This window comes from Trachemys scripta, chromosome 11 (genome assembly GCF_013100865.1).
Source record: "Trachemys scripta elegans isolate TJP31775 chromosome 11, CAS_Tse_1.0, whole genome shotgun sequence".
Classification (NCBI taxonomy): domain Eukaryota; kingdom Metazoa; phylum Chordata; order Testudines; family Emydidae; genus Trachemys; species Trachemys scripta.
Window position 1 is genome coordinate 21,916,521 of NC_048308.1, and position 27,276 is coordinate 21,943,796.

A 27,276-nucleotide genomic window follows, 5' to 3' on the forward strand; every position below is an offset into this window, starting at 1 on the left:
AAAAAGAAGAACAGGAGTACTTGTGGCACCTTAGAGACTAACAAATTTATTAGAGCATAAGCTTTCGTGGACTACAGCCCACTTCTTCGGAGCATCCGAAGAAGTGGGCTGTAGTCCACGAAAGCTTATGCTCTAATAAATTTGTTAGTCTCTAAGGTGCCACAAGTACTCCTGTTCTTCTTTTTGCAGATACAGACTAACACGGCTGCTACTCTGAAACCTGTAATTAAAGTGTGTGATGCTTGGAAGCCATCTCACAGCTTCACCTATGTATCATTGCAACCTGATAACCAACACCTGTATTTTCTTGTTTGGAAATCAAACTAACTCTACATGCACATCATTCAAATGGTCAACGTTATCAAAAACAGAAGTTATTTTTAAATATCCACATGGATAACTATAAATAACAGTTTGTTTCGAAGTCCAACAATAATGCAATGACTGTTCAAATCATTTAGTGCTGTGTATTTTTTATTCTACCCTGATGTATGTATTTTGGAATTTTTTTATTTATTTATTTGAGATTACACTAACCTGTAACATATTGGTTACTGTGAAGTTTAAGCTTGATTGTTTAGGATGTACTTTAGTTAGAAATTAGAATTTTTGGTTTTATCATTCAAAGTTTATGAAAAGCACAGATCATCTAAGAAAAAAATATCTATATAGATAACCTATTTAACAGTTCTTTTATAGTTCTAGAATGAAATATTGAAATAAATGTTTACAAGAAGAGTTTTTTAAAGAAAATATTTGTTCGGTTGAGACTTTTCTAGTGCATTGCATTAATTGTAACCAAGGAATCATGATTTCGATGTCATATTAGCATCTATTTTGTTTTACAGTATCAGTTTTAACACTCAATGCAGATTGCTATTGCCTTTTTAGGGAAAGTGTATTTTAAACACACAATATATCTGAAGAGATTCAGGGTCACTAAGGACTTCGATCAACATTTTGGCCTTTGTAAAGAATCTTAGCCAGGCATTTTGTTTAGTTAAACTCTACCGGATGCCATGACATATGTAGTAGGATTGCATTCGGAAAGTGCAAAACTGATATATTATGTCATCTATGGCAACATTTGTTCAGTATTCACTACAAACAGGAGAAAAAAGATACAGAATGCATGGATTGATTTTCAAATTACCTCAATATTTTGAAAACATTTTCACCTGCATGCTGAGAATGCTAAGAATGGGAAGGAAGGCAATTGTGCATTTGCACAGCCTCCACTGCATTCATTTATAAATTACCTCATCACTGACTGAAATTAACACTGATTCTTACAGGCAATTTCTCAATTTCCAATGCTAATTACATTTTTTTTACTTTTAAATTCTGTACCACCTGTTTTGGGCAAGACATCTTAGGCAGCGCGACCGCATTTAATCACAATTTTAATTAACCGCCCTGTAGATGTGAAAAAGAAGCAATTATAATGTAGATGAATGATGATTTTTCTGCATTAAATTGTTTTGTTTCCCCGGTATGTTGATTGTAACACAGCACACAAATACAGTAACTGTACAATTTTTTTCTATTGTAATTTAGTAATTGTTTTTGGAAAACCAGTTTGGGAATGAGTGACTTCATCTGTTTACAAATTGATTGATACTGTTAACTCACTGATTGCTGCAGCATACATTTTGTATTGCACAGCCTAACATAAAATGTAATTAGGCATGCACAGACTTTGCAGCACCATTTTGGAATCTGAAAATCAACTGTAACTGAAGTATATTTTCCTTGAGCATACTAGTATCAGTTGGGGCTGATGATATGATAATAATAAAAAAAAAAACAATGGGTTTTCCGATTCCACCACTGGTAAAAACCCTCGGATTTAATCTGATAGTCTAATGTACTAAATTCTTTGAATAGTGCTGTAGCAGGCCTGGGAGCTGGGGGCTGGCAAGTCGGAAGCTTGCACAACTCACTCAGATCAGTATCACAAGAAGCATAGAAGTGATGTAAAGAAACAATGATGGAAAAAAAAAAGAGCTGTAGCTTATAAATCAAAGAATTGTTACTGGAACAATGTACTGGTGTGATGTTGCACTGGCTATCTCCAGCTACACATTACAGTAGGATAACATCTCATTCAGACTCATGGCTTGCAGATATGAATCTTTAACATTTTTAATATAGATATACTTATATGTATATACTTATATATATGTATGCATGTATGTATATCTATCTATCTATCAATCAATCAATCAATGAAGAGAAATTCAAAGATCTTATTTATGTGAGGCAAAGTTTGTTTTCTGTCTCAGGGAGGGACATAACACTGGAGCAGAAGAGAAGCAGATGTCCAATGCTAGGAACACCTGTGTATTTGGAACTGAAGACTGAACAAGTATTGTGCCGTGGATAGACTGAGTATTGTCCTGGAGGGAATTGCCTACCCTGTAGGATGACTTCCATTGAACAGCACAGGTTCCTGTATAAAAAGCATTTTCTTCCCTCAGAACAGGTGGGATTCTAAGGCTCCAGGGCTGTAGTTTCAGTCCCATAATACCTTGAGATGGTTCTCTCTCCTGAGCAACCTGACAGTGGGACTAAACGTGAGTGTGACCATGAAAGAAGGACGTAGGTCATTGGCACCAGCTGTCTCCTCTATGGGTTCCTTCTTTTCCAACCCTCATGCTGTGAGGTCCTTAGCCACAACAGTTTGTAAAGAGGTGAAAAGTAATTTGGCCTATGCAATATCCTGTCACAGTCAGGTTTTTGTTGTAATCAACAGCAGATGTAGAGCAGGGAAAGGTACAAACGGAGGAGACAATGCTGATATTGGGCCCAATCCTGCTCCACGGAAGTCAATGAGAGTTTTGCTAGTAACATCAATGGGACCATGATCAAGACCATTCTTAGGGGCCCTACATCTTCTGTCTGTTTTATAAATATTTGCTAATAAAGTATTAATAGGGAGCATAAAATTTGCACCGAGGCTCATTTTGAATGTTTAGTAAGAGTCCATCTTATCTATACATAAAAGGGCCTATTGTCTCACTGTGCAGGAGATTTACATGCGTAACTCCCATTAACTCTTATGGGACTTAGGCACGTAAATCTCCCGTGCATCTAGAGAAGAAAAGACCACATAAGGTCTTGTGGTCTATACTGCTAGTAGCTTTAAGTCCCTTTCATTTATAAAGCTATACAAAAAATTAACCATTAAAGCTTATTCTGTGCAAGCTGTCCCCCTACATATATCACCCAGCTTGCTGTTTGAAGTACTTGATGTAAATGCGTACTGAGAAAAGGTACCACAGTAAGCAAGCCCATTCATTTCAGTTAGTAAAACTGTCATAGTTGAAAGGAAGCAGACTAAGGGCAGGTAGAAAAATTGTACAGGTTTTGCCCAGCAGATTCAATTTCAGATTTAGGCTCTAGACAGACTGAACTGTTTGGAGAAGAAATACTTTCATTTTGTTGAGCATTCCCTTCTCCTCCTCCCCTTCCCCTACTTACAGTCCTCATGTAAAGCACCATGTATTAGAAAGGAATAGTACAAAATATCCCTGAAACGCTGGGATGATATAATCTTTACGCAATCAAACTAAGATGCTCTGCCTACAAAAATAATAATAAAAAAACCAAATACCTTTTATTTCATAAACTTGTTGAGCTAAAATGTTCATTAGGAATCCTGCAAAACAACAGCTGTGTTCTTGCTGGGATCTGATGTCTCACCACAAACCTTTCCATAAGCACTTTGTTTTTGATATGAAACAATGAGGAAAATACCTGATCCCAAGCCTCTGTTAGTCGCAGCTCCCTATATCTTCACACCCTGACCTACTGAACATTCCTTCCAGCAAAGACTGCTTCCCATGGCTACCTCCTCAGTGCAAGCTAGCTAACTAATCTCTTAGCAAACACTTGCAGCAAACCTGAACAGAGTTTAAAAAGAAGAAAAACTTTTTTAGAGATATAGCCTGAGGGATCTCCAACAATCAGAATCTAGATTTAGGACCAGCTACTCAAGTTTTCTGCTGAGATATAAAGTTGTGCCCATCCAATAAACATATTTTATAAATTTAAAACCTGTTTTCTTTCCACCAACCTGCCAATAATCATGTTACTATGCTTACAGGTATTTGCAAAGTGATCATTTTATCACAGCAGCACCATTGGGATGATATGTCATTTGAAAAGTCCAACCAGCTGGCCCTGTCTGCACAGAGGGTAACCTTTCTTTAGGAGCTTATAAGAAAATCCACTGTTGAAATAAATAACAACTCTCAAGCAATGATCAAAGAAAAATAAATCTTTTACCCTAATAAGACTTTTTAAAACTGAAATCCCATTTTTAACTGGATAACAGTTAAGAGGCTAGTGGCCACCTATCCATCTGGGAGCTATGTTTTAAATATTTGCTGCATATAAATTGAACAGACAAATGGATCTGTGGTTCTTTGGGAGTGAAAGCTTTTAAAATAAAGTTCATATGTAGTATATGAAAACATATTGTTTGGAATTTAAGTTCTAATATCTAGGAATAAACAGAGCATTAAATCAAGCAATACTGTGACAAGGCCAATATGCACATGGATGATGCCAGCGAGGCATCTCCAGCCCTTTGTTCACAGCTTAACAAAACTGTGCCGTCACACCACTTTAGCTCAACAGTGCCTGTCGAATGGGCATCAGCAGATCAGCCAATGCCTGTCACACACACAGCTGAAAAACTGTTTGAAAGCAAGGCTTACTTTAGCACAAGTCTGGTAGGAGAAGTAAGAAGGATTTTTAATCATCCAGTAACGACCAGTAAATAAATAATTTTAAATGGAGGCAAAAATATAATATTTGGCTTCCTTTAATGTACCTGGAGGTGTGGGGTTCTAAATAGGATGTAGAGCTATTTTTACTAAGTAAAATTCAGTCTGGTGTTTTTCACCCCGGATGTTTTAAAATAATCTATTTTAAAAAAAACATTTTATGTCATCCTGATCTGAGGCCCTCATGTGACAGAGCATAAGTGAAATAACATATTCAAGGAAATGTTGGGGGGAGGAGGGTTTCTAATTATCTTTGCAGATAAACATATTGCACTCCTCTCTTTTTAGCTGATCAAAATATGTTTTCACTGGTATTAACAACCTTTTCAGTCATTTTCCTTAACCGTTGTGGTGCATAAGCATGACACTACTCCAGAAAAGAATTGCAGCAAAGTAAACTTGTTAATTCTAATGCTGACAACTTTTCATGATTACTCCCCTCTTTATTTTCCAGTTTTTTAATGCTTCTCTTCAAAGTCCATGGGAGGTTCCCATTCCTAGCATGATCTGATTAGGTCTCACCACTCCTCTTTAGGCATCCAATCAGATTAAACTAGACTTTGTACACAAGGTAGCAGAGCCAGTCTTTCCTGGTTCTAGGAACTCGATAAAGGCACCTGGTCCTCCAGCCTGGAAAAACTTCACTGTATCCAGTACTATTAAGACCTAAAACATTTAGATGTGATGTTTTCCCCCCATTAAAGTGGCAAAGCTTAGCCTCTTTCTCTGTGTGTGTGTCTTTCACTCTGCTGCTGTCAGTTTGCTGCCTGCACTTTAGCTGTCTCTTTCCCAGTCCCTACCCTGTCAGTTTCTGGCCTGCCAATTTCAACTTGAAGCTTGACTGGGCTGATTTGATGCAAATACCTCCAGGGAAAACCCTGAAACTGATGAACAGTTATGTCAAGTCGATTTTGCACCATCGGGAAAAGGTAACCTCTGCGAGAAAAAAAACAACAAGGTTAAAGAGACAAGGGCTTTTCACGTGTAATACCACTGCTGCACATCTCGTTCACTGTTTACCATCCCTCAGAAATTGTAACTGTCAGAATTAGTCCTAATTGCAGATGCGAAAGCTGCCATTATAATAAAAACGGAGGCAGTGCAGGCATTAAATGTAGCAGCCTAATTTGTGAGACTACTGAAAAGGTAGAGTAAATGAATATTTCATTACTTTAATTACCAGGGACTACTCTTTTCTTGCTGTCTTATGATAAGTGTTGCTGTAACTAGCAACAGCAAACATCCACTAAAACATAAAGTGCAATAATAGTACTGCTGTCAGGATCACTGCTTTAAAATACGGGGGTGGGGAATATAATGGTTTATCTATTTCTTAGAGATTCACGGGAGTAAGGGATGGAAACTCATTTAATGTCAAAAAACCAAGAGGCGAGTAAACAGGTTTTAGTAATAACAATAATAATAATGGCCCAGAAGGAGGAAAAATAAGTCGAGGACACATTTGAAATTTCAGCCTCTAAAAGAAGGCTTGCAAGCGGGAAGCAGAAGGCTCTTTGCAACCTTTCTTTTTAAAGGCGAAGTTTTGTGTTGTGTCGCGGCATTAACACGGGCCCACAAAGCGGAGGGTGTATTTTGGAGGCTGGGGCCGTGCTGGGTGTGAAATGATTAAGCAAAGGATGGTGGTGATGGCTGGGGTGGGAAGTTACAAACCGGCAAAAGTTCTTCAGAAGAGTCTGGGAGGCTTCAAGGTAGAAGGAGCAGGCTTGAGAATGACTTCGCAGGCGGCTTCAGAGCCCTGGCTCCTAAGAACTGGGGAGTATCAATAATTACTCAGACTTGACACTTTTGAAATCCCTGGGTGCCCCTGCATAAACGTCAATCTCAGGTAGAGCAGGGCGCAGGAGTGGGGGAGGTCTGGCGGGGGAAGGGGGAGGTCTGAGGAGATTGCTGAGACTGGTTGAAGCCAGCCTGTCTCTGCATTTATCACTCTGTCCCAGAGGAGGTGTTTGTTCGACATCGCAGTTTGACAGCACAAAAACACTGTGGCCAGAAGCCCTATCAAAGAACCCACTGACACGTATCATTTGTGGTCTGGGTTTCACAAGGCCTGGCTACCTCACACTTTAGATGCACAAGTGTAAAACTCCACACGTTTCGAAGTGTTCCAGGGTCATCTGAAACTTTCTTTTCATATTAGTACTGTAAATATGGCTCTGAGAGTCCCCCCTCCCCGCCCCGATCTTCCAGGAACGTGCTTTGAAGGCCACACACTTTGCAATTAATTTGCTTTTAAATTCCGCACCTAACTGAAGCGGAGAGGAGAATAAGAAAAGAGCTGAAATATCCGCAGCTGATCCCACCCTTCCTCCTCAGTCACACCGCTCAGTCTCGGATTGATCGAGGCCAGTTAAGCATGGGCCATTAACACTGGCATGTAAGCTATTGGGGCGCATGCAAACCTCCCGTGCGATGCACCCCACCAAGCAGAGGCTGGGTTAAAAGCTTACCTCCTCTGAGCCCGGGGAGAATACGGTGCGTGTCGAGGCAGGGGGCGTTAGAACAGAAAGGTAATGTCTGTGGCCCAGGGTGGTGGTTTATTTTATGATCCGAGTTCCCAAGGCCCCAGCTGTCCTGTGTTTAGGCTCCAGCGTCTAAACAAGTTCTCACAGCACCAATCCGGCTGACGTGGACTCCAACACAGTTCGGCTAGAAATAGGAGTTTAGAAAGCAGTTTTTGGCCTACGTACCTCCCTGCATCACCCCCCAGTGGGGAGAGTACTGCTGCAAGGACTCGGACCCCAATGGAGACTAACAGGCCCGATCCTGCTGTGGCAAAACTTTCATCGACTGACTGCAATGGCTAAAATGCTAAACCACGTCAATACAGCTATACTTAAGCAAATGATTAGAGCCCCAGCTCTGTATCACATTAACAAATGACTCTTGGCAGAGTCATTTGAAATGACTAGCGTATTGGCTGGACCATTTGAAGTGGATGAAATGTATCCACGAGTTGGGGCGGGTGGGCCCCGTACAAACCTTAGATGCTATGATCTAGATACTTAGATGTTGATCTGTTATTGATTCTTTCTCTTGCCGGTGACCTTGCTAGCAGTGCTGTCCCACCCAACAATCAAATGTGGAGAGAACAGTGTGCTCCTATCACCATGAGAGGCTGAAGTAGTACAGAACTCCTGGCTGTGACTAAGGAGAGAGTGACGGTGTACAAAATACCGCCTGTCACCACTGCTAGAAAATACAGCACAAGCCTCCCACGAAAGACATACGCCAGGTGGGAGCACACACAGAGCACCTGGAATCACTAGCTCTGGTGGCAGAACAGCCCACGCGACGTGTCTTTTCCCCTTGTCTGACGCGATGACATTATGTACCCCTCTGATGCAGCACTAAAGGAGTAAAGGAGTCTTCTAAACTTCCCAATTACGTTTTAATTGCTCGCTCGCAATGATACGCACATCTCAGCTCGGCTTCGTTAGCGAACTTCGAAGCTGTAAGGTTCCAGCTAGGCGAACACGCACGTGTATAGCAGTTAAGGTGTGTGTGTGTGAGAGAGAGAGCGCGCTCTGGTACAACGTCGTTTCCGGGCCCTTGTGAAACCCACATTCTTAGAGACCACAGAAAGCTAAGTGTAGAAAAGATAGATGTGTGTGGGGGAGAGTCCACAGTGCTCAGTTGCACAGCTTTCCAGGATTTATAGACGTGTCTCTGTCAATAATTTATTTAAATACCTTTGTCTTCTCATCATAGGGAAAAGCTGTTCTGGCCCAAAGCCATCCTCTGAACACATCATTACTTCAATCTATGGGGAGGCTTGGCTCGGCTCTCCACAGCTAGACACGGAACCCAAACACCTTGTGAACTTTGGGCAAATTCGGATGAAGCTTCGGAGTTGGCTCTGACCTTTGAAACCAGGGGCCTCATCTCTAACTAACTCACAGCCAGGTGACAAGCATTTCTGCCTCGTGTTGTCTTACAAAGCTACAGCACTCCAGGCTCCCCCGTGCAAAGCAAGTTCAGAACACTAATATCCAAATCTGTAAACAATCCTACATCACCGTGATAATTACATTCCTGCAGTCCGCACGGACAGATGTAAAGATAGGACGCTGACTTGAGTTTCTACTTGGAACATTTGCTTAAACTGAGCTCCTCGACCTATTCCTCTTGTCACTCCTTAAACCTATTCCTCTTCTCTTCCTCCTCCTACACTTTAGCTTTTAGAAGCAACATCAGCTCTCAGCTTACACCACTGGATTCACTAGAAACATACGTGTTTGTGATTAGTGGCAATGTCTTGCTTGTATCTTTACTACGTACCCGAAGAGGCACTGCTCGTTTCTCTTCTTTGTATGTGTATCTATCCTAACTTTCCTGTGAACGACCCGAAAAATATGCAAAGCTTGCACTGCTGCTGAGAAAGAGGACAAAGTTTAACTTCTCTGTTGGCAATCACGAAATAACTCCTAGCAGTTTTCTAGCGAAAGATCTGATTTGCTGAATTTTGTCCTTTGATTTCTGTTTGTATGTTATTGCTACTGCTAAGGTTGTTGCCAACCTCAATTAGATCACAAATGAGATCAGTTTAATTCATCTCCCAAACTGTGACCTGACCATGGTCTGAAAGTATTCAAAAACGCATTTTAAGCCTTCCTTTGATTTCTAAAGGAATACTGCATGCTTGGTCATTCATACAAATAACATAAAACGTAATTATGGGATGATTTGGCAGATGACATTGCTGCCAAACTACACTCCATGCCAGATACTGTAATGCTGCTGCTGCCCTGGGATTCGAGTGCACAGTGCCCTTTTATAAGGCTGGAGTTAGAGAGAGAGAGAGAGAGTGTGTGTGTGTGTGTGTGTGTGTGATACTAAGGTGTTTTAATGGAATTTGGGAGGAAGGCTGCAATAGCAATGAGTGCACATGCACATCAAAACCCCACAGTTAAAAACTGCTGTATCACCTAGACGGGATGTGGATCTGCACTATCAAATCACCAGAAGGCTGTGACAAAGGGAGCTTGCAGCTTGACACACGGGTAACAACATAGCAAACACCTTTAATTCTGTCATGTCTCATACCCTTTGCTTTCTCACACATTTGTGGCTGCTCTAACATTGACACCTACACTTTTTGAAAACTAAATAAGGCAATCTTATTTAAACTAAAAAAGCAACACCTGAAAAAGTTATTCTTATGCCCAGCAAAAAATAACCCATTATTAACTCCTTCCTGGCATATCTGGCGTACCGTGGTAGGGCCATGAAATGGGGCAGCCTTACAACGTGAAAGTGTAGTTTTAAATGGTTATATGCTTTGAAAACCTTGCAGGTTTCCTCAAAGATGGGAACAGAGATAATCTGACTATCAGACCTCGACCCTTACAGGTTTGCAAGTTTATGGTGTCTTTTTTTTTTTTTAGAAAAGATTATTTTACTTTTCAAGACAGAGTCCAAAATTCATCTAAATCATCTTAAAGATTTATTATGAGTGCCTGCAAGTTTTCCAACAGGTTTTTTTTGAAGTTTAACAAACATTTTTTTGTATCCTCAGTATGCACTAAGGATTTTTTTCAGGTTGATTTGGTATAACTCTGTCGCCATTCATAAATCTGATTGGAGCCACAGCTCAGCCCAAATGATTCAGTTATTAATGAGAAAACTATGTTGTTGGTTGACTAGCTTCAATGGTCTAAAAAATGTCAGGCTTTCATTCCTTTCTCTCTGTTATGCAAACCGCTATATGAACAATCATAACTTGGAACTTCCAAAGAAACGGGAACACGAGTCTTATCTGATGAGTGCAAGTGTATAGCACACAAAGAGTTAAACAGTTTTCCAGCGTTACTGGGTAGGTTAATATCACAGCTGCCTGGTAAAGCATTATCCCAGCACCTCACTTAACAAAAGCCTCCTTTTGCAAACAGACTCCTACTTTCCCCCAAGTATCCAAAGGTGTTTACTGAAGTAAATCTGCCTAAATCCTCCATTGCTTGGGTCATGGGGGTGGGCAGGGGAGGTGGAAGGTGTAGAGATAATCTCTTTTTGTAAATTCTGTAAATCTTCTGGGAAAAAATCAGGAATCTGTGTCACATGCTTCTGTTCAACTGGTAACATCTCGGTTAGTGTGCTCCTTAGGAGTGAAATCTGCCATAGCAGCTATAGGAAAATAAAACATCCCTCCCCGCTTCAGATTGTTCAAACTGTTCTTCTCTCTCAAAGTTGCGTTAGCACATTTAATCTATTTGCTGATTGGGGGAAAAAACTGTTAGTATCTTAAAAGCGGTTTCTGAAAAAATGACAGTTTGGTAGGCAGGAGATAGTATAGTTGAAAACTTGTCACTTAAGATTTCTGCACTACCCTGGTTATTCTAACACAAGCAACTGCATATTACTTTTTACGTGTTGCAAATGGAGGCAAACAACATAGGAAATTTTGACAGGTCTGCCTGAAAGGGCTTAAATCCTTCTCAGTAAGCAGGATTCAGTTATAAATAAACCTTCCCTTGGTGAGAAAAAGTGAATATAACCAAAACCTCAACAAATTTTTAATACTGTCTTGCTAAGAAACGCAGAGTGGCTTCTGGAAAACAAACAGACATGGAATCTGGGGGAAAATATGGAGGTGGCTGTGAATACAAGAAACACGAGAAAACTTGGCTAACGAAACTTACACAAATGAAACATTTCCCCCTTTACAGTTTTGTGATCTTGTTGGGGTGGGGAGGTTGTTTGTTTGTTTTTGGGTTATTATTTCCCTCTAGCCAGCAAATGTGACATATTGCCAGCCGCAAAACTGGGAAAGGTTTTTCCTTCCCAAAGAGTTGCCCCTTTTCTCCTGTCGAGGGAAAGAAACACGCCAGCCCAACTCATCCTACCACTAAAAAATATTTTTTGTCCAAAGGACATTTCTTTCACTGCTATCTTTTCATCTGCGTGGACCACATTTCCCTCACCTCCATTCCCCAAGGTCATGGCGAGTAAACAATATTAGTAATTAAAACAAAATAATAGGCAGCAGTCAAGAGCCGAGAGTACACACACCTGACCCTAACTATAACAGACTTCTCCGAGTAGAATTTGATCCCTCTCTGACACTTTTTACCTCAAGTGTTAGTGCGAGTGGCCATGAATAGCACAGGCATGCCATCTTGTAACACTATCTGCCTGTCAGAAGAGCCAAGGCTGGGTAGAGCAGGATCTATATAAGGCTTGTAACTAGGGGAAGCCCAACAAACAGCTACAAACACCTAAGTTATTTTACTCAGCCTCCACCCTTCTGCTTTTTCCCCCCTCTTCTCACTCTCTTTTTTTTCCTTTTCATCTTGGCTTTCTGTTGCAGAATGCAAATGTAGCCTGCCGGCGGTGAATGGGCTGAATTGTGATTAAGAAGAAGAAGAGCTCCTTTCTTTGTTCTCCCCTCAGGGGATGTTTACTGGGAGAGACACAGCGGATCAGATATGAAAGGCATTCAGGTCAGCATTGATGTGAGCGAAAGTGAAATCATACCTAAGGCATTCAAAAGACCGCCGTGTCAGGGGTTCAGCTAACGGTGCATCTACTGTGTGTGTCTTCCCTGTTAGGGAGGGGAAAAAATCTTTCCACAAACAGGCCAAAAAAAAAAAAAAAAAAAAAGGGGGGGGGGCAGAGAATTTTTAATTGCAACAAAATTATAAAAGTTTTGTCCCCCCTGGAGATTAGATGCCACAGGAGTTAGGGTTATCTACCCTTATGGACCATGGCCTAAATAGGTTAACTGTAGCACTTCGGATCAAAATTTTTAGGGGGGAAAGGGACCAGGACTGAAATGTGAAACCTTTATTTCCTAGGTGCATCCATATGTACTATATTACACATATAATTTATCTGATTCAATAAGATGTGAGGTTTATTTATTCATACATGAAATTGTAGACATATGCAATCACATCTCGCCTCCCTCAGAAGGAACTTAAATGATAAAGACAGCGTGGCATATAAAAACAGTACAGCACACCTTAAAAAGTAATCTTTTATTGACTTTGGAACTCCTAGGAACACTCTGCTCAGAGCTTACAGCATAAGAAGACTGTAACCAAAGACATAGGAAGTTGGCACACAGCTATTTAAGTAAAAAATGCTTCAAGGAAAGTCTAATCATCATAATATTTTTTCATTAAAAATGCTTGATGAAGAAATATTTGGATCTTACTTTTTAAAGTTTATACTTCCCACAGCCTAAATATTCTTTCAATAGATTTTCCAAGTGGTTAGCTGACGCTGTTGGCATAAACAGAGATATGTAAATATATAGGGGAAAAATCACAAATTACAGTTAAGCATACAAAGAGTTAAGAGGTGGCTGCGTTTACAGAGGCTGAAAGCAAAATGAAAATCACACATCATGTAAAAAGGACTAAAAAATAAGCAACAGGACTAGATTTAGTCATGTTTCAATAACGATTCTCTCTGTTTTGATTTTTTTACACCTTTAGAATCTTAGTTAAAATATATAATTTGCCAAATGTTAACATCTGCTTTAATAGTGACATTTAATTCTGAAATATTTTCAACTAGTGTTTCTGCATCCCAGATTTCTCTCCTTTTTCTCTATACTCTAAAAAGACAACTAAAGAGCAATCAAAAAGGTGTCTGACTTGGCTATTCAGACAATTGCACCCTTGTGGGAATGCTGGAATGAATGGTACAGTGGACACCCCAGCACTATTGACGTTATAAACATGTAAATGAAACACATTAGGGCAGACAATCAATTGTCTGTGAGCACTGCAAACCTGCACTCCCTTTCTATGTGACAGGCACAAAATAGTGTCTACCTTGGGAAGCCATGGTCTTGGTAAAAAGGACAAAGAGTTCTCTTTCTCAGAGGAGAAAATGCACCTTAAAAGCATTAGGATAATGCAGATGCCAAAAACTGTTGTGAGGCGAAGAATTTCCTATTTCTTGGAATGAATGTGGTGCTGTTGTAAAAGAATCAACACCCTTCTTTCTACTTTAAGGGTAGACACAGTTTTCTTAGGGAATATTCTCAATATGGTTTTATAGCTTGATTCTCAATCTTCCATATATTTTATTTACCTTGGACAGTTTACCGTATATATTTATTTAACAATTAATTTTCAATGCTGTTCCTTTTTAAAAAAATATTGATTTTATGGTAATTAATTCTTTAATTTATTTCATTTTATTTTACAAGATTTTTTAAAAGTTTATCTGTAGATCAGGTGCAATAGCTAAAGAGGCTTGTGGCAAAACCAGTAACAGCAAGTGAAGAATTACTAGAAATGACATATGCTATTCAACAGTGGCATTCAACAATATCCAAATTCACTCTTTTTCCCCCCAAACTCAAAATAAAATCAATAGCTCAGATAACAGCCTCCTCTGTTCCGTGTCAAAACTTAATCTGTATAGCGAGATATACTTAAATATTCATTACATCTTGGTCACTTGCATTTAGTAAATAATATTTTTTAAATAAACCTATATCCAGGTACCTTTTGAAGTAATAAGATATTCTCCCAATGATCTCATCAACTTCAAAAGTAATCTACTACTTGCAACGGATTTTCACACTTGTAAAGATAACTCGAAAAAGGAACGTTCCCAGTTGATCGCTATAACTTGTACCACTTAAAATTTACTAGGGAGCACCCTTGTATCTGAGACTCTAGTTATTTCCAAACTTTTCCCATCAGGCAAAACAAACCCCACTTCTCATTACCCAGAGATTCTAGCTAGATTTTTTTTCTTTTTAAAGGGTGAAGTGAATTCGAATTTTCCCTCTTCCCCAGCATCTCTAGAAAGAGGTGGGTGGATGTCTTTTTGGTTAACGTTCTTAAAGGGAATAATTGTGTTTGCTTGTTTGGTCTGTATTTCCTTTCGGATCAGACGCCTTGGAAGCACTGAACGTTCTCCCTCTTCTTTACAACTGGAAGCGAGATGGCAAAGAAATCAGAGAGAGATGTCTACTGGAACTTTGGAGAAAATTAGACCCAACTTTTCTTTTCTCCTCTTCCTCCCCCAAACGTTTTTGCTTTTAAAGGGGACAACTCAACTCCCAATTCATGCCATGCCAGAGAGATTTGTTTTAAGGAAAGCGTGTTTGTGCCTAGTCATCTCTCCCTGAAAAGGAGAAAGAGGGAGTGATGAGAAATCAATCCCCTTCCCCTTATTTCTAAGGCTCTGCGTGCATCAGGAAGAGAGAATGAGGCAGCATCTCCAGTGAGACCGCTCCAGTTACAAACAGGGGCAACACCAACAGCAAACGCCAAACTTTGTAAGTTTCAAACGTCGCTGCTGCGTCGATTCCAGCAGCTTGGTTATCAGTCTGAGAGCGATCACTCTGAAAGTGGGGAGGAAGTGCAGAGTGGGGGGGGGGGGAAAAAGAAGGGGGCTTTGGGTTTTCTCTCCTTCAGTGAAAGTGTTACAAAGTGAGTCAGGCGACTGGAAATCATCTGACTGAACTTTCCTGAAACCGACACACATTCCTGGGCTGCGGGCTCCTCTGATTTCCCCACCTTCCACCCCCTTACTCCTGTTCCCCTCTCTTTAGACTTTTCTCTCTAACATTTTTTTTTCCTGGGGATGGTTCCCCCCATGACCATTTATTTTAACATGACCTCTCCCACACCCTCCACACACACGTTTCCCTGACACTGCCCTACTGCATCACTCTCCTCTCCAGCTCTGATCAATTCCGTTATCTTGTAAAATCCTGAGCTTTTTTTTTTCTTTTTACCCTATGTAGCCTTATAGGAATTTTATCCAGCATCGTTTCTAATCCTGAGTCCTGACCATCCTTATACCCACCCACACACAGAGCATATAACACATTTAGGTACTACTTGGTTTCTTCTATTTGATCCCCTTTATCATTTCTATTTGGTTACATTTATATCACTCTAGTTTCCTTGATGCCCATCTATTTTTATAGCTTTTAAAAAATTTAATGCTATTGCCTTTCCAAGGAATTTCTATATGATTTCGATAAGCATCATCATAGTTAGTGTTATCAGCAAAGACACAAGCTCAGAAGTGACATCTTTTCCATGAATCCAGGAGAGAAGAAAAATCCACTCAGTTCAGATAAATCCTGGGCAATCCCCAAAGGAAAAGGCATTGGATACGTGCTTGTCGAGAGAGAAAATGGAAAAAAAAAAAAAAAAAAAAAAAAAAAAGAAGAAGAAGAAGAAGAAGTCTACCTGCTTCTCAAAACCAGAACATTTCTGACTCAGAAATGAATGGAAGAAGCAGATTAGGGAACACAAAGAAAAAAACACGGGGAAAACAAAAAGGAATAAAATAAAATAAAAATGCATTGGTTGGAGCAAGACAGGGAAGGGAGAAGTTAGACCTTCGTGCAATCAATGCACACACTTTAAAGGAAGTTTGCAGGATCCGTTACCTTAAAAATGGCAATTAAACTTTCTACTCCCAACTCTCCTGGTTTTCTTAAGTTATTGCACCCCACGAAAACACAATTTCAATGGAGCAACGGAATATATGTCATTCCGGTCCATATGTGTTACTAAAGACTTGTGTGCAATAACTGAGTGTACACATTACATTCATTATCTCTCCCACATACATAACCATATAGCTTTTAGGAAATCGTTTGTACATTTTTGCTGATCAAATTGTTTTGCGAAAACATGAAACACATCGATACACACACTCATCACAGAACATGTGATGAGGTTTAATACGCTAAACTAATAATGTTGTCTGAAGAGAACCGAGAAGGATAAAATAAGAAGGCTAAAACAACAAACAGAATATTCTTTAGTGCAAAAGAGCTCTTCTGGATGCCTTGCTTTAAATCTAATTCTCTTTCCTCTCAGAAATGACTGTTTAACATAAGAAAAAAGGCTACTTGACACAAAGCTTTTGTTATCCAGTTGATCAGCAACGTGCTTTAGATACTTGTAAGGGGAAAAAAAACCCCACAACAGACATTGATTTTAGAAAATCAATAACCAACATTTAATAAAAAGAACAGAGGAAACACAAGAGAGGAGAGGGAAACATTACGTGTAATTTTAATGTCTACTAAATTACCCAGAGATGAGGGGAAGGGGAGGTCTCCTATGTGAGGACCACCTTAAATAATGACAGACACAGGAGTAAAGGCGGGGTGTGTGTATGGGGGGGGGGAGAGACTTTAAAAAAAGATAACAAGGAGCGGATCATTGGGAAGCTGCTCGGAATATATTGTTTTAGTTGGTTTTTTTTGTAATACTAAGCCAAGCAAATAGATCAAAGACAACACAAAGGGTAACATAAAGAACAGTTTCTGACTAAAATTCCTCTATCACTCCCCCATATGGCTCGACACCTCCACCACAACAAGAAAAAGACACACACACTCACAAACACACACACACACACTCGCAACCTAGAGAGAGAGAAGGGGGCGGGAGGGGGGAGAGAAAGGATCATTTGTTTCTAATCAACATTCTCTTGTCTTTGTGTTTTTCTCCTTCCACCCCCACTCCACCTCTCCACTTAAATGAAGTAGCTCAGCTATAAGCAAATGGGTTCAGGTTCACACAAATATCTTCATTCCTCCTGATCTCTAGAGGAAAGTTGTTGAAAGTAGGGCTGAGATGTCCATTCAGGGGCTCCAGGGTGGCTGGGGGAGGGGGGCAGACTTCCAAACCAACGAAGAAAGGAAGAAACTAGGGAGGGACAGAGACCCACACCAGGGAAGAGCTGCCAAATGTGAGATCAGACCAGTACACCCCGTCCCATTGAACCCAACCTCTCAGTCGCCTGCAGAGACCAGGGGAGAGGGTAACTACGGGCAATTGGGCAGGAAACTCATTCTTTTAATGATTAAGGAGAAGGAAGTTTCATTTTCGAGTCTATAACAATTTTTAAAAAGTAAAGAACTCCCTGCCAGTGTGGCTCAGGATTCTCACGGTGCCTTTTTTCCCAGGGAATATGTTTTTTTCCGTGGTCCCCCCCCTTAATGGAACTATTGAAAATATCTCTCCGCCCCCTCTCGTCTCTCTCTTCCCCCTGACACTAGAGTCCATGTCTTAAGTGGTTCTGCCAACATGAAAACTGGCCGGAAAGTGGCTTTGGTCTGTGTGAGACTTACATGTCTGGGAAGTAATTCTGCCACTACAGGCAGCGGTCAAAGGGAAAAAAAGCAGGAGAGAGAGAGAGAGAGACTCCAGCGGGTCCTGGGGGGTTGTGAGAAGCCAGGCGCAAGAGACACAGAGCCCAGGACCGTTAGATAGAGCAGGGACCCAGGCAAGAAACTTTCAGCCTTTCTAAGCCACACAGTCTTCCTGGGGCTCTCGCTCAGTCTCTAGCTTTTCCTTCCAAACCGCCCAGTGATTCTGCAGAACTCAAACTACAGAAGCCCAAGATCTGGGACTCTGCCCACTTGATCGGACTTCTCCAAAGGCGTCCGGGGGGGGGGGGGTGTAAGGGGAATACGGAGCGCTCGGGTAGACTGGGACTGCGCCCGGGGAGAAGGGCTGGGATCCTCCGGCTTCTTTGACACTCACTTTCCCTGGGACTCCCTTGAACTCTCTCTCCCCTCCAGAAATATACAACAGGCAGATCTCTCCTCCGCCACATAGAAAGCGATCGCCAGCAAACCCCGGGCTGCTGCGGTTGCTGCTGGGTGGTATTTTCTCCCTCTCCCCCTCTATCTCTCTAGTGGAGTCGAAAGGAAAAGTTTGATTCAGGGTTTTCTTACCGTTTTTCCTTCTTGGATTGGCTTGTTTTCGCCTCTTACACCTGGGGCCATCCGCCATGATCTGCTGCTTCATTGATAAGAGTGGATCAGATGGCAGTTCGCATGGACTCGACTCCCTGATTCAGCAGCACGCAGACTCTATGTAACAACCAAACACAGCAACAATGTGGGCATTGGTATATCCCATTTAAATGCAGGGCGCCAAAGGGAACCCAAATATTTCCCCCAAAAGGAACCCATCCACACACACACAAAGACTTGCCGTGCTGGGGGAGGTCGGAGCAGAGATTAAATTGACCCCCTTCCTTCCCAGCCGGCCAGGTTTTTAATTTTTTTTTGTATTGCACAGCAAAGGAGATCAGAGAGACAAGAATTACATCTTCAAAATGAGTCATAACTCATGACCGTATGAGGGAATGCACAGGCTCGTACAGTAGGTTGTTTGACTCAATGCTAGGCGGACCATTTCCTCCTAAAAGTACTTTAGTCTGACATTGCAACTTGTTCTCCCATGAAATGTTATCTTTATCTTTATTTGTATTTCTGTTAGCGCACTTCGGCAAGCTGAAACATAGCTCTCTCTCTCTCTCCCCCTCCCCTGTGGGGTAAGGCGCAGGATTGAGACCTCACTTCTACCCCCTCCCCCCAACAATGAGAAGTGTATTATAAACCTCTGTCACCTTTTTAGTCAGTTTGACAATATTCATTGTAGGGTTTCCCCCTGCCCATTAAACAAACCTTCAGCCTGTTTTCCCCCCCCCCCCCCCGCCTGAGAAAAGAAACAGAAATCAAAACTACTGCTGTCAGTGTTTTCAGGCTTTCTAAATGATCATATCCTTTTCGACTTGTAAACTTTCGTACCTACATCTGTCTACACATGCAGGCTTTATTTGAGACTGAATCTGTCAAAACTAGAGTGGGGAAGCACTTGGTTTGCTTGATATAAGGCTCCTGAAACTAAGTCTATCTCGAAGATACTGTAGCTTTAAAGATGCTTTGACTTGAGGATTAGTTTAAACAGGGGGCTATAAAAGATGTAACAGATGCAAACTGTAAAACAAGGGCAATTAACCCTTGCTCTTCTGAACAAAATCCACCCTAGCCTCAGCATCTATTGTCTACTCCTATGCTATAAAGCTTTACACAAAACCGAGAAACTGATGACCTGTCTCAACACATTTTGCACCAAAGTGGATTTAGTTATGATTTTTCCATTTTAACTTTAGTAAAGATTTATATCAGGATGGATCAGTTAAGTGTGCTGCTCTCTTGTGTCTTATTTGCTCTGAATTCACCTTTCTTAGGCTATTGTTTATAAAACAGGGTTGCTTTAAAAATCCATGTGCAGGTAAGTGTATGTGAATATGCAGATTGTACAAGATCAGTATGTTTACTCACAGACTATAGCAAATGAATCCATGTTGAGAAAGTAAACTGGTAGTTTTATGGGCATGAATGCATGTGTGTGGGAGAGGGAGAGATTGAGAGAATACGTGCAAAAACTTTATATTTGCTAGTTATTTCTTGCTCTGCATCTTGTAATCTCTACATCATCATTTACAGACCAAGCACAGGATATATGAAAGTAGGTAGGAGATAAACAAATTCATAAAAGCCCGGACCTGTGAGCTTTCTTCGACAATTGGCGTAATAATGCAAAACGACCAATGGCGAATAGTTTTAAATGTATTTCAATATCTGCTCTGCTCCTTAGCATTAGCAAGAAAAGTTGCCAATAATTTTCAATCTTGGGTTCTTGAGAACGGTTTTCTTCCCAGCTGGATTGACTATTTTTTGTAAACGACTTTTAAGTTCCAGTCACTACTTTCACTTCTTTCTTTGGGATCCCAGAACCTGAGGTGTTACTTCACCCAGCCTCACAAAATAAAATAAAGAAATGAAACTTACTAGGCAGACAAAACAGCAAACTTTCAGTCTGGGGAAACACATCTTTGCTGGGACTTCTAAAAGCAAGCTGGAGCTAAAATACTGTCCAACCGTGCTTCTTGTGCATGCACAGTGCGTGCAAATCACTAACAGGTACATGCAAACTTTAAGATGATCCTATGTGAATCTTAAAATACAAGAACGGTGAGGTTGCTTGAAAGAATGGATTCCTTTTCTTGCACTAAAACTTTTACTGTCATAATTGCAAAAGACACCTTTACTACCTGGCTGGACAGGTACGGGGGGGGGGGTAAATAACAACAGAGAACGGTTCGCCATAAAAGAGCCAACCCCTCCTGAAACTGGTGCCAAGTGACTTTACATTTCAGTTCAAAATGAGGTCCCCCAACTATAAACAAGCTGAATAAGCCACCACACTCGAAATAAAAAAAGAAAAGAAAAAGGGGGAAAAATGAGACGGTGCAGAGGAAAGGGGGGAAAAGACAAGAAAGAAAGAAATGTTTAAATTCAGAACCTACCTGCGAAGTCTTGTTTGTAGTTTTGGCCAGAAATGGTGAGAAGAAAAAGCATGAAGAAGCCGCGAAGTGGAGGAGAAAAGGTGAAGGGAGATGCAGTTCCTGGAGAATTTGTAAAAAGCCTTGCAAAGAGTTGTCGGAAGGACCGTTATTCCTGCTGGGCAGGTTAGGACTGATCTCTTTCTGCCACTCCAGGAAACACAAACCTGGGGACGGACTGACGTGTTACGCCTCTTCTAATGACATTTTTTTCTTTTTCTTTTCTGTAGGAGAGAGAGGAGAGACCCTGAAACACACGCCACCTATCTTTGTGGGGAGGGATAATTGAAGAGCACCAAACGTGAGCATCATGTGGAAACGTGATCGCCAAGTTTCTCTCTGGGAAAGGATCTGGGATAGATTATACCTTGAAGTCTCCGCAAACGCTTTAGTGGAAGAAATGAAATTCCACCTCCCTCCCGCTCTGTCTCCCTCCTCCCTCTCTCCGACCCTCGCTCCCTTTCCTCCCCCCTCCCTCCCCCCCCCCCCCAACCATCAAGTCTTTGGCATCATTATCCTCTTCACTAAATCCTACTGGATACACGGCGGAAAACGGTGAACACCATTCACAGAACTGGATAACTCAAAGGAACTGAAAGTTAAAGGGAGCGATCCTGTGTCTTTCAATCAAGATCCCTACTTCTTTTTACAGAGATAGCTCTAATGGCCAGATTCTCCAGGCACATTGACTTGGGTAGCTGTGTCAGCATGGTTTCTAGCAGGAAAGTCTCCTTCTCCTTCCCAGTCCCCCCTCCACCCCTTACCCCCTTCTTTCAGATGAGCAAACCATAGCTCAAAATTATGGGTAGAAACTAAACACTGTATTTGAATTGAAAAAAGGCACCGAGTTGACTTCCGATCATTTTGTTGTTGTTGTTTGTTGTTGTTTCGAGGCTCAACCATCTTATTTGAATTGTCCGTTATATCTGGTGAAAAACGTGAGATTTGACATTCTTTCTGTTTTGTTCCCAGATATGCTCATGGGGTGAAATGGCTCTTTTTCTGTCTCTCTTCCCTTTTTGGGGGGAAGGAGGTAGCTAGCTAGAGTGACTGGGTGAGTGGTACTGAACTTGTGGGGATAACAAGTTTAACAGTTTTTAAAACAGGAAAATAATAATAATAATAATAATAATTATAATAATACTAATAATATTAAAACCAGACTCCACCTTTGCACTGAAGGGATTGGTTATGCAAATCTGGAAGGGGTTTCCTGGCAAATACAGCTTTCTACTGTATGGTTAATTAAATCATCACTCAAAAGCTTTCCAATGTGACGCTTCTGTCGTAATCCAATCAGGGTACGTAGGTCCTAAACAAGAAAGATATTTTCCACATCTGGAAGTCAGCAATTTAGCAAGTACTGCACATTATTAACCAATTCAGAGCCCACTTCCCAGGGGGATTTTTTTTTTGAAGTTTAAGTGTTCTTAACCAATGCTCTGCTGTTTTGTTAATCAAAAAGCTGGTTTGCACTGCACATAATTGGAAACTAATATAGAAGTAACTAAAGACAGCCAAATTCGGTCAGCAAAGGCGTTTATCTGAAAAGGGGGAAAAATCTCTGAGCCTTGATCAGTTCATGCCCAGCTCTTCACAGAACCCACATACGGTTCCTTCTCTGGAAGAGCTTTACATACTCTCAATGTAAAGATGAACTTCAAATCCTACATGTTTGTATGATCTTTCTGAAGGTAAACGTGGAGCTGCCCAAGGGGCTGTATTAGCGGGCTCCGTATGAATTTCCCTTCTTTGACGGAGTTAAATCTATTACTGCACTCCCCCCCCCAGAAGTAAACTGAAACAAATGGTACACTGATCCGACACTATACTTTTACTTACATTAAGCTAAGATAAACTGCTCTTGAACTGTGCATTGAATGTGTGCCTAAAGCAAGAATTGTAATGCTAGCAATAGTCACTAGCAATTGCATTCAAAAATGCTCCTGATCAGAGCACACCTTTCAAAGTGCATTTGCAAATCATCGCTTCCTCAGAGATCTGATGAATATTTTTATCTGTTAATAAAGCTACCCTCCGATTTAAAAAACAAATCTGAATGCACTGCGCTGGCAATCGCCCGATCACACAATTTTGGGGGAAATAGGGACGACTGAACAGTTGGTTACAGTATAGGATTTGGACACATCTGGGGACTGTAACTGTCAATGCAACTAATGAATATAAACTGAGTGTTATTAGAAACCTGAGATGTCTTTAGTGTAGGCAGATTTTAGAGCAATAACCAAAAAATCTTTTTTTAACAGTTCCAAATAAAATCCTCAGCTCACAGAGTTTGTTTTTCTGCTGCTTCTCTGTTGTCATTCACCGAGTAAAGATCTGACAACCTTCCATAAATGGACATTACTAGCCTACCCGACCAGGTACCAATTCAAACCACCAAGTCAAGTCTCTACCAGGTCGGGTATAGAGGCGAAATTAAGAGCAGAGTCTTTAAAATGTTGGTAACACTAGTATAAATGACCTAATGAAATAGCTAATGAAACAGTTGTCTGTGTATATCTTATACAAGGCTCTCGTATAAATATTAAAGAGCAGATTTCTTAAGAGCTGCCAGTTATATTTTTAAATTGAATTGTTTTAAATTAATACATGATGAACTGATAACAATAAGCTCTGTAATTATGCCGGCGAGAGCAAAGGCTCTATTGCCCTTTCCTAGGGTGAACTGGGTTAGTTGTGCTAAAACTTTTAGCATAACTATTGATTGAATGTCAAAGATATTTTGCTGGAGGATTATGATCTATCTATCTCTAGATATAACTACAGATATATAGAAGCAGAGATACACCAATACAGACAAGAGTGATAACATCTTAATGAAATATGTGGCATAGTGCAAATATCCTGAAATCAGATTCAAAGTATTATTAATTTGAATTAGATCCTCTCAGATCCATAAGACACTGACTATAAATCAAGGGCACTCTGCTAATTCCTTAAAGAGTCAAACTGAATTTAGATGCATATGTTAAAAAAAAAAGTGAATGCCAATTACTGAGTCGTCCAATTTCCAGTCACTCACGTCCTACATGGAAAACAAATTCTTAAAATAAATTAATCCCATTACAAACGCCTTACATATTATTCCTAAAGTTCCAGATTATAAAATGAGAGGGTGGGTGGATGGATTAAAAGAAGCTCTACTTTAACCTGCAATAATGCTGCGATCGATGTTTTATCATATTATATCTATACACACACACACAGAGAGAGAGAGAGAGGCAAAACAGACCGTGTGCCTACATTCATGGGCTTTAGGGAACACTTTTGTATTGTCGAATAATCTCTGGTCATAATTTTGTAGACTCTCCACCGCTCAATCTGACAGTTTCTGTAACTCTTAAAGCACCCCCAGCACACAAGGATCATAGAGATAAAATGCTCTGATCTTCTCCGGATTGGCATAACATTCAAGACTTTATTAGACATTCTTTGAAATTTATCATATGGGGCTGCTATTTTTTTTTATTTTGGCCACAAGACATCAACATGTAACAATCAGTTAAATCCTTCTGAGAAGGAATTTAGCCTTAATCCAGGCGATGATTTCCTGCCCTGGACTGAACTAATATTGGGCGTGCAGCTTCTTTAAGATATGGAAATAATGACAGTGGCTATTGATATTGCCTTTATTGGGGGTGGTGCTGGCAATGCATCTCTCACATTCTCTCATAAATGTAGAAAGCAGATTGCAATTAATCAGCTCTCTCCACACAGCCTCAGATGAAGAGTCTCTGTCTTTATTTTAAACTTTGCAATTATGATGTCTTCCTTAGCCGTTAAAAAACAAACCCCAACCCATTTTTGCACAGCACAGCTCAGTTTTTACACCAGGGTGGATCAGACCCAATTTTAAGGCCAGCTCACAGGGTGGAGTTCACTCCTCCCCCAACTTTTCCTGTGTGAAAAGTGAAAGAGAGGAAACTTCGGGGCACATAAAACGATCCTGTCCTGAATTGATACAAACCGTGCCTGACTGATGCCACAAATGCAACCAGCGCTGGCGGGGCTGCTGCCTCCCCTTCAATGATTTTCCCTTTGTCAATTGCATCCATCACACGTGAGGGGCCATGTGAGCTAAAGACCCCTCTCTACCCCCCTCCTCCCCTTCCATCCCTGCACCAGCTCCCTCTCGCCCAGCGCCTGCTTTAAAACCACGTGAGCTCGTCCCCCCTGTTTCCGGTTTGTGGGGGGCTGGCTGCTAAAAAGGGGGTTATTTGCCGCTTGTGTGTTGGTGGCGCAAGCCTCAGCTGAGGTGTTGCTAGGGGCTTATTATCATGAGAAAGGGGCTGATAGCCCACAGGAGCTGACAGTCTACAGCAGCGTAAAGGGACACAGGGAAATGGGAGGGTTTGACAAACTCTTAAACAGGGTGTGTGTGTGTGGAGGGGGCTGGGTCTCACCCCCAGTAATGTGGTTCGTTTTTAATGTGGTTAAGTATCAAGTGGGTTAGCTAGGCCCGGGAGGACCTTGGCCTTACTTTGAAATCTATGTCAGTAACGTCTCAATGTGAAACTAGTGCGCTAGGATGGCAGGGAAATCTCTCTCTTGCTCTGGAGCAACCAAAGGACAAGTAATGTGGAGAATAACTCTGTTTTGTTGCACTCCACCCCCCAACCCAGAAAGGGTGGATTTGGGGAGAGAAAGCCCTGGAGCGGCTGGATTTCATTTGTGCTACTAGCAGTGATTTTCGTTTTCATCTCATGAAGTTAGTTTTAATCACAAGTAGCAAGGTGGGATCTCTGCTTTTGCTGCACATGGGTCCCTATCGTTTGGCTTGTTGTGCAAATTTTGTATTACAGTTTGAAAAATAAGGGGGGAGGGATTAGAAGGGTAATTTGCACACTAAAGTGCCTGAAGTTAAACACGTAAATCCATAGATAAGTATCCAAGGCCATGGCTAGACTGGAAAAAATAGGCTGCATTGAAAAATGTGTTTGGAGAACATGCTTTAACTATCACCATTGAAACGCTGGCATAGATAGGGTTTAGCACCTGTAAAACTTGTTATCTGTCCCTTAGGTTTCCCTCTACAATCTATCAAGACCAGGGCCATCTAAAGCTGTTAAACCTTGTCTATATTATGTTTAAGCAGACTGGATCTATTTGTCTAGTCTAGGCAGGGCTCGTATATTCCTTTCAGTCATTGCAGTGCCACAGATTATGAATATTATGAGAAGTGTAGGCAACGTGCAGATTTAGTAGCTAAACCTGTCCTGGTGGGAGAACATCAGCTTTGCTCCATTCTGTCTCTAGCCCCCTCGAGGTTTCATATTGCAGAACTCTGGAGGACAGAAGCAGAGATGGGAAGGAGCTGGGGAGCAGCTGCTGCAAGCTGTATGATCCTCTTGGGTGCAGGTTTATTCTGAAGCACAAATCCCTACTGGTCAGGCCTCTTATATGAGGGAAGGGGGGCATTTTGTGCAGTCACCTGGTGTGTGTGTGTGTGTGTGTGGAATGCCTTCTCTGGGAAAGGGGAAGACAGGGAGCTGTGCAGAGCCCCTGGGCCTCCATGTGGCTGTTCCTGCTTCATGCAGGTGTCCTGAGATCTGTAGATCCCAGGTTTAGGGAGGAAAGACTAGTTTCCATTTCGGTAGTAGGGGAGTGAAAGATGACCTTGCACCTACTGAGGGGATATTCGGGAAGAAACCCCTTGAGTCAACATTCAAAAAGTTTCCAAGTCCCAGAAAAACCCAAGGCAAGGGAAAGGATTGTTTAGCTTTATTTAATTTACCTCTCTGTGGGCATTTCTAAGGTATCCGGTCTCCTGTGAGTGCCTCCATGTAAAAGATAAATCTATCTGTCTCATGTATTTGTTAATTTATGTATAAAGTCATTTATAAGACAGCCTAGCCTTGTTTATGCATGTAATATACTTCTCTCAACTGTAGCTGAACAAATGGTGTTCAACATGGCCCATCTTGCAGGATACAGACTGCTCCTTGTGCTAAATAAACAAGAGACAGTGACTTTGGAATACCGTTTGATAATAGCTGGAGAATGCAATTTTTGGAAGGTTTGTGAGGCCGGTTACTTAGGGCTTGTTGTCTGGCATAGTGAGCTGTACTTGTTCTTTCTATTCTTGTGGGATTGATGCTGAACTTTGGGCACATTTCCTGGCTGAGTTAGTGGTTATTAAAATTCACTGCTCACTTTTGTTTAGTTTGTTGTTTACTTTGCTGAATTTTTAAAAACTTGTTAGAATGCAATTGAACACAGAGATTCAACAGTATTTAGGCCTGAAAAATAAAGATGCATTAGAAAGATGCCTATTATGCTTCAGAATTATTAATTGACATTT

The 27,276-nt window shown here is 41.1% G+C and overlaps 1 protein-coding gene and 1 long non-coding RNA gene across 5 annotated transcripts in view; one reads left to right on the forward strand and one right to left on the reverse strand.

Moving 5' to 3' along the window:
- ZEB2 (zinc finger E-box binding homeobox 2) overlaps positions 1–21,055 on the reverse strand; it is a 130,470-nt gene extending 109,415 nt beyond the window's left edge. For 3 of the 4 annotated variants that reach the window (XM_034785360.1, XM_034785358.1, XM_034785357.1), the window contains exons 1-2: positions 20,916–21,055; positions 18,490–18,627 (exon numbers count right to left, since the gene is read on the reverse strand). In XM_034785360.1, coding sequence (XP_034641251.1) covers positions 18,490–18,562 — 73 coding nt within the window. In that variant the 5' untranslated portion in view covers positions 18,563–18,627; positions 20,916–21,055. Of the gene's footprint in view, positions 1–18,489; positions 18,628–20,915 lie in introns of those variants that run through there. The other variant, XM_034785361.1, reaches the window with a different exon arrangement.
- LOC117884714 lies at positions 20,355–21,321 on the forward strand. Its single transcript, XR_004647644.1, has 3 exons — positions 20,355–20,529; positions 20,936–21,077; positions 21,182–21,321. It is a non-coding gene; the product is annotated as an uncharacterized LOC117884714 (long non-coding RNA).
- Positions 21,322–27,276: the final 5,955 nt, after the last annotated feature.